At 34.8% G+C, this 16,036-nt stretch overlaps 2 protein-coding genes across 10 annotated transcripts in view; one reads left to right on the forward strand and one right to left on the reverse strand.

Annotated features, from left to right (window-relative positions):
* LOC127902564 (putative disease resistance RPP13-like protein 1) overlaps positions 1-14,902 on the reverse strand; it is a 121,153-nt gene extending 106,251 nt beyond the window's left edge. Inside the window, exon 1 of one of the 2 annotated variants that reach the window (XM_052442022.1) lies at positions 14,028-14,884. In XM_052442022.1, coding sequence (XP_052297982.1) covers positions 14,028-14,691 — 664 coding nt within the window. In that variant the 5' untranslated portion in view covers positions 14,692-14,884. Of the gene's footprint in view, positions 1-11,454 lie in introns of both variants that reach the window. The other variant, XM_052442026.1, reaches the window with a different exon arrangement.
* On the forward strand, positions 1,761-7,172 carry LOC102623306 (methionine S-methyltransferase-like). Of its 8 annotated transcripts, none has more exons than XR_008054962.1 (6): positions 1,761-2,080; positions 3,638-3,733; positions 4,899-5,066; positions 5,236-5,472; positions 6,381-6,502; positions 6,781-7,172. XR_008054962.1 is itself a non-coding variant. In XM_052442036.1 (4 exons), exons 1-4 carry the CDS (start codon positions 2,049-2,051, stop codon positions 6,417-6,419), a joined length of 366 nt encoding a protein of 121 aa, XP_052297996.1. In that variant the 5' UTR covers positions 1,761-2,048; the 3' UTR covers positions 6,420-7,172. The 8 variants fall into 8 exon arrangements, 1 of the variants encoding a protein (XP_052297996.1); XR_008054961.1 differs by having other exon boundaries at positions 3,638-3,695; positions 4,074-5,066; XR_008054963.1 differs by having other exon boundaries at positions 3,638-3,695.
* Positions 14,903-16,036: the final 1,134 nt, after the last annotated feature.

Genomic DNA, 16,036 nt, shown 5'->3' on the forward strand with positions numbered 1-16,036 from the left:
CGTTGTCGAAGAAGGCAATAAAAGCTTGTTGAATTTCATCAAAGGCTTGTATCTCACCTCACAAATTGGCAATATCGATTGGCGTCTTTATAGGTGAAGCCATCACGAATTTATCACTCCTTTCATATGGATACCCATAAATTTTAACCTTATTTTATTTTTGATGCACAATCTAACTTAACAAAAATAGTATTCAAATTGTCACAAAATGTTTTTTTTTTTTAAATCATATACAATAGTTAATTTTTCTTCTTTTTTACTCCAGGATCCAGCTCCATACCCCTCTTTTTTGTCGTTGTCATGCTCAGCCGTTAGATTTTAATTACGTTAACCTAACGGTTGGGATTTGTAAATGAATAATGAAGTTGTGTTTAGCTTCTATTTGAGCCCATTGCATCTAATTGGTTTTGTGGTTTTTTGTCTTTCTTCTCTGTAACGCTTGACTAGTTTTGAAAATATCGATAGCCATCGACTGGAAATATTAAATGCACCGTTATATGGATTTACGTTTCGCAAATTGTGGCGCCATGGCGGGATGGTAAAAACTATAATCACGTGCCGTTAACATTTACATGGTTAATGTCATCGAGATCACATGGTTGTTATTTATGAAAAGAGAATTGATAGAAATTTCGTTAATCCACTATTGCAACAATATATTGTTATAAATTGCATTGTTTCCCATATAACAAATATAATAAAATCTCGATAAATTAATAGCTCTGGGACCATGAAATAATTTATTAAAATTTAACGAATATTAATTATTCGATAAATAAATAAATTATTAATTTATAAAAATATTTGTTATTTTAGAAAAATATGATGACGTTTATAGTATTTATATACCTTGAGTTGGAATCTGTTATGTTTTATTTGAATAATACTTTTCTTTTAAGAAGATTTTTTAATAGTTAACTGCTTTATAATTTCAAACAAAGAAGTAGATGATATTGACGTTGAATAATTTTCTGTCGCAAAACAACAATACCAATTAGGATTTCTTTTCGCATTACAAAAAGTCAAAGACGAGATCTAAGTTAAAATTAATTTTAAAAAGAAGCAAACAATGCTAAGAACGTATTTTACACAAGCTATATGGACATGTCATATGGATTTCGTTTTTATACTAGATAATTATTAATTTATATGATAACATATTTCCTTCAAATTATAGTATTTGAATTTGAAATTATTTTTTTTAAAAAAAAATCTAGGATTACAATAATAGTCGTGATTCGATTGGTTTCGATTTTTTAAGGAAAAAAAGTTGGGGAAATAGACAAACAAGGAAGGAACAAGTTAAGCACAGCCAATAAACAGGGGAAAGTGAATGCTATTGGTAATGTCAATAGCATTGTTTCATATGATGCACAAATTACGTTTATAACTTCTTTCATAATATAAACACTCATAAATTTTACCCAAATTATCCAAAAAAAAAGAAGAAAAAAATCATGTAGTTAATTTTTCTTCTTCTTTACTCCACTATTCAACAAGAGTATAATAAATTTTCTTCTTCTTTGCTCCATTATTCAATAGGAGTATAACAAACTAGGGAAAGGAGAAATTAAGGAGAAAATTAGGGTGATTATTGCAATGATAAGAACACAGGCAAGTGCTTATTTCAGACACATGCGTTGCATTCATTAATTTGACCAAAAATAAATGAATTTATTTGTATTTTAATCAAAATCGAGGGATGTCAACAAAATTGTTCCACTCCACGTATTTATCATTTTCTCGTTAAGAAAAAAAAATTTGCATAAAGTTAAGAAACCAGTAGTCACTGAACGGGAGAAACAGAGTGAGGAGAGTTCAAATTTCAAAAGATGGAACCCGAAGAAGAAACCCTAACAACAATCCTAGAAGAAGAAGAATATGATGATGAAGATGCGGCCATGCCCAATGTTAAGCAAAACCTTAAAACAAAAACAAAAGACAACTCTTTGGACTCGAGCGATGCCTCTGACTCCGACTCGGATTCTGACTCAGAAGACGAAGCAAAACAGAACATGGAGCTTCAAAACTAGAGTATCAGCTATCCAATGAACCTTCCAATTACGACACCCACGTTCAAGTAACTTCAATACGCATACTTATTCCGTGATTTTGTGGACACCCATTTACTTGTTCTTTCTTAATTGGTTAGCGATAAAAAATGGCTTTTTTTTCTTTAGTATATAAAGGTTTTGAGAAAAATGGGTGAGATAGAGAAGCTGAGACAAGCTAGGGAAGCGATGAAAGAGATTTTTTCCATTGACTCCTGCTAGGTGGCAAGAATGGGCGAGAGATGAAGCCTCTATTTCAACTGGGCCTCTGTCATTTCCTTTTTGCAGTGGTTTTCGAGTTTTTGAACAAATATTTTTTCACTTAGAGATATAGATGTTTATGTTCGTCATTTGCTAGTGTAAAAAGGAACAAAACCTGCTTAAAAGGTATTAAAGAAAGAAAAAGAGAACCAATTTGAAGAAGGGAATACTTATAGTGGGAGTTCTATTCTTTGGGGTTTAATTGATGGGAGAAGAAACAACTTATATGTTTACAGAATTAGACATTTGATTGCTGAGTTAGTTGAGTTGAGGAAGATAATTAATCACAATGTCTGATGTTGTTTCTGTTGGCGTCAACTAATTGTTAAGATTTCATACTTTCATTCAACAATGCAATAGACTTTGGTTGGGTCCACCTTAGTTGGGTGTTCTGAGGAACCAATGAGTGTCTTGAGAAAACTTGGGTGGAGTGTGGATCATTTTCAGGATTCAGTTTCCAAGAAAGCAAAAATGAAGTCGGAGTCGTAGTTTAAATTAATTTATGTTTTTGTCTTTTTCTGTGAGCCCAGTGACTTTTGTTTTCACTTTGTTCTCTTTTGCTTCTTTCCCTCCTTTTCCTGCTGTTTCTTGACAATCAAGCAGATCAGGATTAAGTGTTTACTTTTGGTGTAATTATTCACCCTAACTCGAATAATACATAGGTTTAGTGCTATCAAAATAGGAAGTGAATTAATATCTGAAGCTGACTTGGGAGTGGAATGTGTGTTAGTAAAAATATGCTATTATGGTAGATAGAATTTGCATTTTAGGTAAGACTAAAATAATTACCGCTGTTAATTTATTTCAATAAGTTCGTACATCATTCGATAATAAGTCGAAGATTTTAATGGTTTTGTTTCCTGCAAATTTGTCATCAGTGCATGGACAAAGTTCAATGGATGAACTTCTCTTAGTTAATTCGAGTTCTGTAAGAAACACTAATCTTGCCCTGTACTTTGGAGTATTTTAATAATTGATGTTAAGATTTGCTAATGTGAAAACGAAGAAAACCTGCTTAAAGGTATTAAAGAAAGAAAAAGAGAACCAATTTGGAGAAGGGAATCCTTATAGTGGGAGTTCTATTCTTTGGGGTTTAATTGATGGGAGAAGAAACAGCTTATATGTTTACAGACATAGACATTTGATTGCTGAGTTAGTTGAGGAAGATAATTAATCACAATGTTTGATGTTGTTTCTGTTGGCCTCAGCTAATTGTTAAGATTTCATACTTTTTTCTGGTTTTTCATAACTGTGACCTAAAGCTTAATGTATACTTTGATAATTACATAATCGGTTTCTTGCTGATATTTGGCTTTAATTTGTAGACCTGAGGCTCTTTTGGGAGTTGGGAAGATTTACGAAAGAGGAGTTTCTGATTATCTGGTTTGTTCTCTTTATGCCTACAGAATTTGAATTCACTGGTAAGCTTGATTCACCTTGTTTTGATTTACTACCAAGAGGTGTTAACAGTTCATCATGCACAAAAAGAGGTGGGGAAAAAAGAAATCTTCTTGCTATATACATAAATTTAATAGTTGAATCATTTTCAACCAAAGAAATGTGCTGAAGAGCAGCATTTTCGTTTATATCAAAGTTCAATTGCATCTTATATCATCTGTTTCCATCTCCTTTGTGGTAAATAAAGTTCTTGATAATGACAATAAGAATCACAGAAGAAGTTGTTAATTTCATATCTGGAGATTTTCATCATAGTAGTTCATTGAAAGTAAAGACAACTGAGTACTCCTTTTTCTGATGCAGTCTGTCCCTCTTTGGTGTGTTTATTCGAAATTTGTGCAAGAATATGATCCATCTATACGAGAATGTGCCTAATAAAATATCCCAAAGGTGCCTAATACAGTGAAATTAACATATTCAGCTCATGAGATTGCCGTTATATATATTGAAAAAGAAATTAATATAAGAAACTGAAAATTAATTGACACTGGATCATGTTGGATTGTCAGTTGTTAATTATGATGGGAGTATAATCTTGGTCTTTTAATTGTCATCTAGGTAATGCATGTGCACTTTCATTTGTGAGAGAGAAAATATTTGACAATCACGAAAACAACAACAATTCACTCCCATAAACAACATAATAGATACATGGTCTATATTGCAAGTCCTTTTATGATTTTAATTAAAAGAGAAAATGCAAAGGACATATTATATATAATTGAATGTTCTCCTTGATAATCAGTCAAAATAACACCAATCTGGCTAACTAATACAATCATCATAATTATCCAATTTTCATTTTAATTATGTCCAATCATGCTAATTTAATAAATAACACTGAAGACATGAGTATTTATATGTTCAACGACTTTGGCTGAGTATGAAAAATATAAAAGCTGCATTTTTGCTTTGTGTTACTGTAGGACATGACCATATTATGTTGCATTTGTCAGAAAACTGAAAATTATCGAAAAGGATCCTAAAAGAGATGTGTTGAATTGTGAGCTTAAAAATGAGTTTTAGAAGTTTCTGACATGTCGGTTTGTATCCTTGATTGTGCACGCCCTGTTGGTTTCTGGATGAAACAGGAGAATATGACATCTGTGTATTGTCTTTTACTTGCAGTAAGTGAATCACATGTTCTTCACATGATTTGACATACTTTATACGGATTTAGCAGTTGTTTTGGTCACTTATTGAAGCACGAGTTAAGCTCGTGATTCAAGGTTGTTAACTGACCGTTGTAAGGCGGGAAAATTCTGGGTTTCTTACAACAAACCCAGAAGGCAGCTGGTGAGTGTGAGATGTTTCTAGATTCTTCATGATCTGTATATATAGTCTTAGAGGCTATAGTTGAGCCATATGAAAAGCTTGCAACTTCTTAATGTTTGTAGCTTGGTCTTGGTAATTGCTTTGACGAGGGAAGTGAGCTAAAATGATATCAACTTTTATTTATGGACAGGTTAAGAAAATTTTTGAGTTCCTGAAAAATGGCTTCCATGAGATCAGCAGTTCTTTGGATTTATCTTTCGAATATGATTTGGTTGCTGATGAGAAAATTCCATTCCTAGCTTATCTTGCCAGTGTTCTAAAGGAGCATTCCTTTTTCCCATATGAGCCACCAGCTGGAAGCAAAAGATTCAGGAATCTGATTGCTGACTTCATGAAAATGTACCACCATATTCCACTAAATGCTGATGTGAGAAAACCTTCACCACTCATCTGTTTTTTTACTTCTCTAGACAAGTAATTTTTGTATTGTCTGTCCTAGATTCTGTTTTCCCTGATGCATTATTTCAATTTCTTTGCACGTGAAGTCCTAGGATCTGTTTCCCCTGATGCATTATTTCAATTTCTTTGCATGTGAACTTGGAGCATTCATATTAGTTTAGGAGTGAATCTATTGGTCATTTACTTGTTTGTAACAAATAACATATGAAACAATCTTGTTATTTTTTATTCTCCATATGTAGAGCTCTATGGACCAATCGCTTGTCTTCTGTTATCCTCATTAGAATTTCTTCAGACTACTTCCACTTCATGCTATTTGTGATAATTTGTATTGTTTTTGTGGTTTTTCGTATGTCTGTTGGACAAATACTGTAATATGAAATTTTATCTAATGGTGTCCTTTATTCCTTTTGCATCCTGTCCCCTCTAGTAGTTAAATGTATTTTTGGATTTGTCAATTTATTTGATTTGATGAAATCTTGATTCTCATGTTATCTATCTGTTTATCCAACTTGACCATGGAATGTGTTGTTGCTGTGAGTTACGCTGCACGTCCTTGTTATTCGTCTAGTCTTTTTATGTAAACATACGGGTTTGGATGTACTCGTATATATACTGGACCTGAGATATTTGCACCTGACTTACTTATTGATGTATGTGTAAAATGAAGAACTTTTTGAGATCTGGAATGGATCAAGACCTGCAATTTTTATTTGTAGATTTTCCACTCTCCATTTCAATTATAAAAGACAGTTTGTGAATGCTGCATGAATAAGCTAGCCAAACTTAAAGATGCTTAATTGCCTCTTTCTCTTCTTTTGTATACGAGTAAAACAATCCACATTCCTAACTTTTCTTCTCCACTTGTTTCTCAAGAATGTTGTCTTTCCTTCAAGAGCTGTGTGGCAATTGTGAATGCTCTTCGATTGTTTTCACCTCGCCTCAAACATCTAACCAGACACTTACCGAAGCAATGGTTAACAAGTTTAGCAATCAAGGTATGATCTATTTCTGATTGATTTTTGTGTTATTTTTGACATAGTTGAAGATGTCATTTTTTGGCAGATTTTCTTTGCTATTCTTGGAACAAGTAATAGTGCTTATTGCCTTGTTTGCACACATACTAGTCTAAGACACAAGACAGAAGTTTTTGGATGATGAAATATCTGATATGAACTCAGCACATTGTTTACCTGTTGCCTTTATTCCTCAAGTGACAGTAAAAACTAGTAATTGCAGTAGATGATATATTTAATGAAAATTACTGGGCAGCCAGACTTTTGTGTTGACATTGAAGGGGGAGATGGACAAAAGTCGAAGTAATACAATGAGTGCTGAGTTGGAACATGTTAATGCTCATTTGTAAAATGGGTGAGGATCACAGTGCCAAAGCTTGCAGCCTAAGGTTATCAACATTGATGAAGAGGCTAGTAATTCTTCCGGTGAAGATATTAACGCCACGAAAGCTCAATGTAATTGATTAAATGAAGAAGTGCTTGCTTTGCTTGATGTGCTATTCGTTTATGATCTTTTCCTGGTTTTGTTGTGAGATGTTTCTCTTTGGATGTTCTGTTTATTGTACTTTGATGGGTTTTTGAAGATGGCTTGTATGTATTAACAACAATAAAGTGGTTTTTATAAATCCTAGTCCTACAGCACTAAAAGAAATTAATACGCTTGGTTTATTGTTAATAAAAATATATATTAAAAAAAGTCTTTTTCTTTGGCATATGTTATTCATTACAAAAAAAAAGTATTAATATTCCTTGTGTCATATTAATGTGTTAATATGAAGATCTTTTAGAATTATAATAGTTTTTAGAATTATAACAGTTTTGATGAATCCGAATATTCAATAACTTATAAATTGTATTTATTTAAATTAATAGCGATGACACAAAAATAATTAATTCAAGAACTCGCCTATAGAGCATTAATTTTGTATTGCAGTCTAGCCCTTGTGTGTTTAATTAGCAATAGGAAACTACTTTACTGTTCAACGCCATTAAAAGAACATAATAACGTTGTTGCTTAGTTTGCTTAGCAATAGGAAACTTCTAGTGCAGATATTGAGGCCACTAAAGTTGAAACGTAATGAGAGAAATATAATGTGTTTGCTTAGTTTGCTTTTCCTTTTTCATATTTGTTTTTCATATTTAATTGGCTTTGTCGCGGGGTACTATTTTCTCTTTTCATTTTTTGTTTTCTCATTGTTAGCCTAAAGGGCTATACATAATGTAATTTTGATGATAACAAACATATGTATTGAGTGATTTAATAAATATTGTATTTCACATTTTTATTAGTTTTTGAAGGATAATATTTATACAAGTAAATCAAGTGAAATCAAGATTGAAGACACTCAACGGACAATGGCGACATCAAGAATAGTTTAGAGCTCAACGAACAAATTAGTGCAATAAATTCTTGTAAAGCCGGTATGATTTAATTGATGTTTGATTTAGCATTTGAGAAGCTCAAGAAATTAATTTAATTAAATAATTTTCATAAACTAAAAGTTTTTGTTTTTATAAAGAAAAGTATTTTGTGAATTTAAGTAATTTGGACTTAAATGCTAAGATTTGAAATCTTTGATTTTAATAAGTATTAAATTTCGGAGTTGGACGTTTTTACAAACATTTGAAATGTTTTGGGCCATACTATAATTTATGAATATTTTGGACTAAAGTGAAAGATTTTGAGAACTTTGAAAAATATAGGTATTATGTTGAAAAGGACCTTTGTGTGAAACAAGAAAATCTTTGGGGCCATATCATAATTTCAGAAAGTTTGAGAAAGACATCTATTTTTATGAAGTTCTGAAATTGGACCTATTTGTAAAGTTTTCTGACGTTTTGGTCCATAGTATAATTATAGAAAGTTTTGGGCTAAAGTGTAATTTTAGTGAACAGTAGTACTGTAGCAAAATTCAAAAATAACGGTAATATTACTGTTCCTGAGCGGCTAGCCGGATAATCAAGCGGCTAACCGCTTGAGCGCTGGAATTTGCCTATAACGGCTAGTTTTTGGGCTTTCACTATAAAAACTCAACTCAAACTTCATTTTAAGAACTAACACAAGCAAATATAAGATCATATAACATATATTGAGCTTCCATTTCGTAAATCATCATTTGTTGAATCATCATTGAGCTATAATTTGTTATTCACTCTTAAAGAGAGTTTTATTGTTGTGAATTTCATTTCTCATCAATTTGTGAGTGTACAAGTGTGGGAAACACTTGGGGTGAAGAGATTGGGGATATAATCTCTTGTTGTAAAGGTTCATTGACACCTTGGAAGTCAATTGTAAACATTTGAAGCCTTGGGAGGCTTGGATAGTGAAATCCTCAAGCCGGGTGAGCTTGGAGGCGTGGACGTAGGCGGGGATAGCCGAACCACGTAAAAATCCTTGTGTTCGTTTTCTCTTCCCTTACTCTTTTAATATTGTACTTGATTGAATTTATTGTTTTTGATTTGATTAAGGCGGTAGATTAAATTGTTGTGCGAATTGTATTGCATAAAATTTAAAATCCCAATTCACCCCCCCTCTTGGGTTGCATAACTTGCATTTCACTCATATCATGTAATAAAGTGCTTTTAGTAAATCATGGCCGGTTTACTATTAATTCAATCAAATTTAATTTACTTTGGCTGTAATAAAGTGCATCATAGTTATTATAAGCTGACGTTGTATAACAATAGAAAGAGCACCCAACATCCCAAGATCTTCCAGCAAATTAATGAGATTACTCCTGTACACGATCAAAATAATTACAATTTCATCGTATGTATATGTCAATACGTGTGTGTGTGTATAGACACACGCTCGCATACACAAAATGTAAATAATTTTCAAATATTAAACATTTAAAATAGTCAGCATATTAACAATTTACAATTTAGATTATACGTAGACGAAATAATGGTAACAACAATAAAGTACGTTTTATAAATCCTAGTCCTACATTAGTAAAAGAATTAATGAGCTTGGTTTTTATTAATAAAAATTAAAAAAAATCTTTTTCTCCAGAGCTTATTATGAATTTTAAGGAGGAAAAAAAAAGAGTCGTACTCCGATTCATAAAGATATTCCTTCTTTCTTCTTTCATATTTGATGTGTTAAATATGAAGATTCATTCCAATTATAACAGTTTTTGATGAATCTAAATATTCAGTAACTGATAAATTATATTTATAAATATTATTAGCAATGGCACAGAAACTATTAAGTTAAATTAAACAATTTTGTAATACAGTCCAGTCCTCGTGTGTTAATATTGTTACTCATGAGGCAGCTAGTTATCCCTTCGGTGTAAATAATTAACGTTCATATGCACAATATTTAAAATAATCACCAAACAACAATTCACAAGTAAGATTACACAGACGAAATAATGCTAATCTAGCAAATTCAATCATAATAATTTGATTTTCATTTATATTAATTATTTCCAATCATGCTATTTTTAAAAAAGAACACTCCAGTGTTTATATATCCAACAGGTAAAATTTCAAAATAATATTTGCCAAAGTCTGATGAAGGGAATATACACACGCGCATATATAATCGTACAGCAGAAGGATAAATAAAAGAAAATGAAGTTTCAACAACTGAATAATGCATTTTGTTGTTTAATTAAAAAGTTTCAACAACTGAATAAAAGAAAATGAAAACCCATTGGCCTTATGTACATGATAAAGAATCACCGACACCGAACCATATTAATTTAAATTAGTTTTCAACTGAGATTTCAATTTTGAAATTACATACACAAGCACGCCCAATTTTTTTTTTAAAAAGTAGTAATTATAAAATATTTCAACCATCCTCTGTTCAGTCATCAAAAAACCCATTTAAAATCTATTACAACATAAGGTATGTGGGTTAACAAGTCCCAATATTGTCCTCCATCCTTTCTGCACTTCTCTTCTATCAACGGACATCCCGCGATGTTTAATCGCAAAAGTGAGGAAGGCAGGCCCTTCTCCGGAAAGTATTTGAGCTTGGGACAATCCCCGAGATCCAACTGAGTGAGGTTTTGAAGATCAACAATTGAAGAAGATAGGCGTTCCAGACTTGGAAAACTGAAAATTGTCAGAGACGTTAGAGAGGCAGGAAGAGGAAGCGCGGTCCCTAATCTTTTGTCCTCTAGTGGAAATGACACCATGTCGTCATCACATCCTCTGATTATGAGTTCTCGCAGAGAGGAGAATCTGTGAAATCCCCGGCCCCGCTCAATCATTGACTTCCAAATCTCCATATTACCCTCAATCTTCAGAAAATGAAGGTTGGTGGGAAGGCCATCTTCTTCTTCAAGGCTTGGAAGCGCACCTCCTATTGTTAAGTATTGAAGAGTGCTCAGATTGTGCAATCCCTTGGGTAAGGCCTTTAGTCTCTTACAATCATATATCTTCAGCGTCCTGAGTTTCGCACAAGGCAATCCCCCTTCGGGAAAGGACACCAGATTTTCACAATTACTAATACTGATTGTTTCAAGAGATGTGTTGTTGTCCAACCTTTCTGCTATTAACTCCAGCTTTGAACAAAAATTAACACGAAGGGACTTAAGAGACGGAGGTAGATTGCCAACTTCAAGGGACTCAAGCGTGGCAGGTAACTCGTTTTTTGAAAATATACATGTCAATGATGGACATTCCCAAATAACTAAGTCCTCAAGAAGATATGAGGTGTACCTTCTGCTGCTGCTGCTGCTACACTGGATGCCCTCTTCCACTGTCAAAGTCCTTATATTATCGCAATTGTAAATATCCAACTGCTTAAGGCTCGGTGGTAGCTGGACTTCAGCAATATATGTCAACGAATTGCAATACAAAATAATCAAGATCTCGAGAGACGAATTGGTGTGGCACATCCATGCCTCTGGTAACGATTTCAGTGCATCACAATAGCTAATCTGAATTTTCTTCAACTTGGAAGGCAGAGCAACCTCAGGAAAGGAAACAAGGGAACTGCACTTGCAGATTTCTATCTCTCTCAAGGAACTGAGGCTGAGCGATGATTGTGGCAGCTTCACAAGGCCTTCGCAATTACTCAATTTTAGATATTCAAGTCTGCATGACAACTCGCAGAGCTGCTGTTGTTGGTCTTTCTCTTCCTCCGCGACCAAGGATTGAAGTGTGGGACAGCTTGTAATCACCAGTCTTTTGAGAGAGCAAATGTCTTGCAGCAATTCGTTATGACTCTTCCATATATATGTTTCATTTTTACTATTACTTATCCCCAATTCTTCCAGTTTTGGTATTCGCGGCTTCAATGGCCCTGAGAGAAACACTTGATTTGATGTATCTCTACAAACCACTGAATTCTGTGAGCCGAGATGATCAGTTGCACTTCTCCACACAACCTTTTTACATCCACCAATTTCCATTTTGCAAAGAGCTGGAAGACTCGTAATTGAAATTGACAATTCTTCGCATTCTTCAATAACAAGCATCTCCAATGCAGGAAGGTGCTCTGGAAATGTTCCTTGCAGTTTAGAACATCTTAAAATGTGAAGCTCTCTCAATTTAGGAAACCGTTCAACTCCCTGACTGGAACCATGAGGAATCCACTCTTCCCATTCTTGCAGGTCTTCAAAACGAAGAGTCTCCAAGCATGGAAATGGAATTGGAGAGTCATCCCCATAGAACTCTGAACCCAATCTCTTTACTCTACTCATTCCATGCACTGTAAGATGCTTTAGAGAGGGCAGTTGCCCGACTGACGGCAGGGCAGTGCACATGCCGCAATCTTCAAATTTAAGTGTTACTAAATTTAAGAATGAGGAATCTCCTAACCATGTTGGAAATTTTGTACCTCCATAGCCACAGATACCAAATTGTTCCAGATTTTTATGGGGTTTGAGCATGTCAAGCACACCCGTTTCAGTTTCTGCCTCCCTTGAAGATGAACCATCGGTGCTGCAAGTCCAATTAAGCGATAATTCTCTAAGATTCTTCTTTCCATCCAACCGAGCCTCCTTTGCATCACCATCGTCTTTTACATTCTCTAATTTTGAAATTTTAAGTGTCCCCTGAAGATGTATCAATGACTTTAGCTTTCGTAACCCAGAACCATTGTCTTTTCCCACAGCAAAATTACCCAGCGTTTGAAGACAAGTCAGCTTACCAATTCCTAGTGGCATTTCCTCCAAGGAATCTGTATTTGAATTATTGAGATGATGCAATTTGATGAGATTTCCCATGTCTGCACACAACTTCTTCAGTCGTCGACAGCCCTCCAACAGAAGGGTGTGCAAGTTGTAAAGCTTGCTGACTGATTCAGGCAGAGTTTTAATCTCAGTTCCAGACAGGTTAAGGTGCCTTAAATACCTCAAATCACCAACTGAATCCGGCAGCTCGGCGATGAGATATCCACGCAGAGAGAAGACCCTCAAGCGTTGGAGTTTGAACAACCTAGGAAGAATGCTACAAGCCAAGTATCCAGGCCAGCTACTTAACGACGTTACTGGTAAAAGAGTTCGCAAGTGTTGGATATCGTACAAGTCCTCAAACCTTTTAACGCCATCATAATCTCCACGAATGTACGACAGATGACGAAGATTTCTAGAAAAACATTGTTGCATGTTAACCTCCGAGGTATACTCCAGTGTGAAGTATGTCTCCCCTGCAGCCCAACGGGCAAGGTCGTTGATAAGATCGTGCATAACAAATCGTGATATACTGTTGCTCGATTGCTGGAAAAAAGATCTTCCACGTAGCTCTTGAAAGAACTTTCGACCGAGATCTTCACTAGGATTCCCACTCTCTCCGTGATCCAGGAAACCCACAGCACTCCATAATAAAATTATCTCCCCCTCTTCAAATTCATAATCCTTTGGAAACAATGAGCAATACGCAAAGCATTGTTTCAAAGGTGCCGAAAGATAATAGTAGCTCACTCTCAGCGCCGGCATAATGTCACATCTCTCTTCTTGCAATTCCCATATCTTGGTACTGAGCACTCTCTCCCAATCACATCTGTCATATTTTCCTCGCAAAAGTCCTCCAAGTGTTTGCGCTGCCAGGGGCAAGCCATCGCATTTGGCCACTATCTTCTTGCCAATTTCCTCCAATAACTTATTTGACCCCAAAGAATGTTGAGCAAATACAGCTAGACAATCATCAATTGACAACTTTTTTAATTGATAAGCTGAGGCAGTTCCCATGATGTCTGCAACCTCTTGATTACGAGTTGTGACAATAATCTTACTTCCCTTCGCTCCAGCTTCAAACGGACGGCTGAGGCGAACCCAATCATTGTAATTCTCATTCCAAACGTCGTCTAAAACAAGCAAAAATTTCTTTCCAGATAACTTCTTCTTCAGCTCCTCTTGAAGCAAATTTAAATCACTGTCATCAATAGTCTGCTTGGTAACGGATCTTAGAATTGTTTTTGTTAGCCCCTTAACATCGAAATCCTCAGAGACACAAGTCCATGCCTTGGGATCAAAATGATCCTGCACTCGCTTATCATTGTAGACAAGCTGAGCAAGAGTAGTTTTGCCCAGCCCGCCCATACCTATAATAGGAATAACAGAGAATCCACCATCGTTGCTTAAATCATCCCTCAACAGCAGTTCAACAACATCCTTCTTTTCTGTTTCCCTGCCATAGACGTTGGCTCCAGTCACTAAAGAGGTTGTCTCTAGCCTTTGACTGGCTTTTTTGGACCCTCCAGCTGAACTTACGTTCAAACCCAGCGAGTCTTTCTGTGTCACAATTTCTTGAAATCTGTCGTTGATCTCTTTGATTTTGGACATCAAGGCATAATCGAACTGAATCGATTGTGGAGTAAAAGTGGTGCAGCAAGTAGGAATGAGCCTCCGAAACTTACTTGTTCTTGTACGACTGCTACTGGGTTGATCATGAGCCGCAGCTGGATCTCCATTTCCAAGCAGCAACTTCCTCCGGAAAGCCTCAGTTTGAAACTCATCCAACAAGTCTTCAACATCATAAGCCAAGTCCTGAAGCTTGCCAAGCCACTTCTTCACAAACTGATTAGTTGTCTTCTTCTCCTCAGCATCATCAAGCACCGCCTTGATCATCTCCAACATATTCGCCCACTTCATCAGATCGGCCTTGATTTGCTCTTGGCGTGCAAAAAACAGAATCCCCTCTGAAGCTAACTTATTGACCAGCAAATCAACGGACGCCGTAAGGATTGCCTCTCCGATGATTGACATTTTTTTTCTCTCTTCTCTCTTTTTTTTTTTTTTGGGGGGGGCAAAGAAAGAAGCAGAATTTTGAGTTTTGAAAAGCAAAATGAGAAAATTGAACAGAAAGTGTGAAGGGTCAAGCAAAATGAATGTACCAAGTCTTCCACTTGTTTATTCCAGGAAAGGGAAAATAAAAACAGAGCCCACCACCCATTAATAATTTAGCAATTTACCAATCACCAACCACCACCACTTGTTACCAGATTCAATAAATATAAAATCGCACGTTGATATTTGTAGGGCCAAGCAACATTAATCCAGTGTCCGGGTAAATGCTGAATAAAGAGGAAAATGGAATGTATCTACTACGGACCTTCGCTTTACAAGTCTTCAATGTCATAATAGCTAAATCAAAACGTTTCTCTCTCTGTGTCTCTCTTATATAATTACTTCATTTATTGACTCAATTTTCATGCTCAAACGAAGACTTAAAAATACACTACAATGTTTTATAATCACAATGGTGATTCCAACTATCATGTTATATTAATATCGTGTCAAAATTAATTATAATAAAACTTTAGCCGAATATAGTAAATTCGACTTATTTATTAAATATATAATTTAATAAAATAATAACACATTAATATGTTATCAATCAAATAGAAACTCTAATATGAAAACAAAAACTGTCCCCCCACCAATAATTTAGCAAGCTTCACTTTATTACACTAAAGTGAAAACAAAAAATCGTCCCCCACCACCATCAATAATTTAGCAAGCTTCAAATGCTTGTGCTTGTCTGCTTGACGAACTGGGCATGCGTGGACCAAGCATCATTGAGCAATTCGAAAAAAATTAAATAAATAAAAAATCAGCGCCCAGCAAAGAGAATCCATCTTTAGGTGTTGCTTCCTACTTAGTACATCTATTGATATGTACATCTACCTAACATTTAGAAAATGGAAGTAGAAATTGGAACTCACTTTATGGCTCGTATGCAATACACGTATCAACATTTAATTACAGTTCACACACACACACACACACGTGTGTGTGAGTCTAGTTTTAATTAAGAGATAAATTAAACATAAATACTTAGATGTGTCTAAATGATTGACTAATGATATTATTGGTATTTACAAATTTCTAAGATGCGATAATTATGTGGGGGACATATATTTATGGTTATAGAAAATGGCGATAAAAATGGTACGAATCTAATATAATAAAAAGTATAAACTGCAGTAAATTAATGTTCACTTCAAAGTACGTTATAAATATCGCTTTCCTTAATACGTTGTTTGCTCCCACTGATTGAGTTATGCATATGGATTAAGTAAATATGCATCCAGGATACAATAAAGCGCTG

Source organism: Citrus sinensis, chromosome 5 (assembly GCF_022201045.2).
Source record: "Citrus sinensis cultivar Valencia sweet orange chromosome 5, DVS_A1.0, whole genome shotgun sequence".
Classification (NCBI taxonomy): Eukaryota; Viridiplantae; Streptophyta; class Magnoliopsida; order Sapindales; family Rutaceae; genus Citrus; species Citrus sinensis.

Bases quoted from the DNA above. Each gene is read 5' to 3' on its own strand.
- LOC102623306 (XM_052442036.1), top strand. From the start codon at position 2,049: ATGAACCTTCCAATTACGACACCCACGTTCAA. The intron at 2,081-3,637 runs GTAACTTCAATA...TTTAATTTGTAG, and splicing joins ATTACGACACCCACGTTCAA to ACCTGAGGCTCTTTTGGGAG. The intron at 5,473-6,380 runs GTGAGAAAACCT...TTGTTTCTCAAG, and splicing joins ATATTCCACTAAATGCTGAT to AATGTTGTCTTTCCTTCAAG.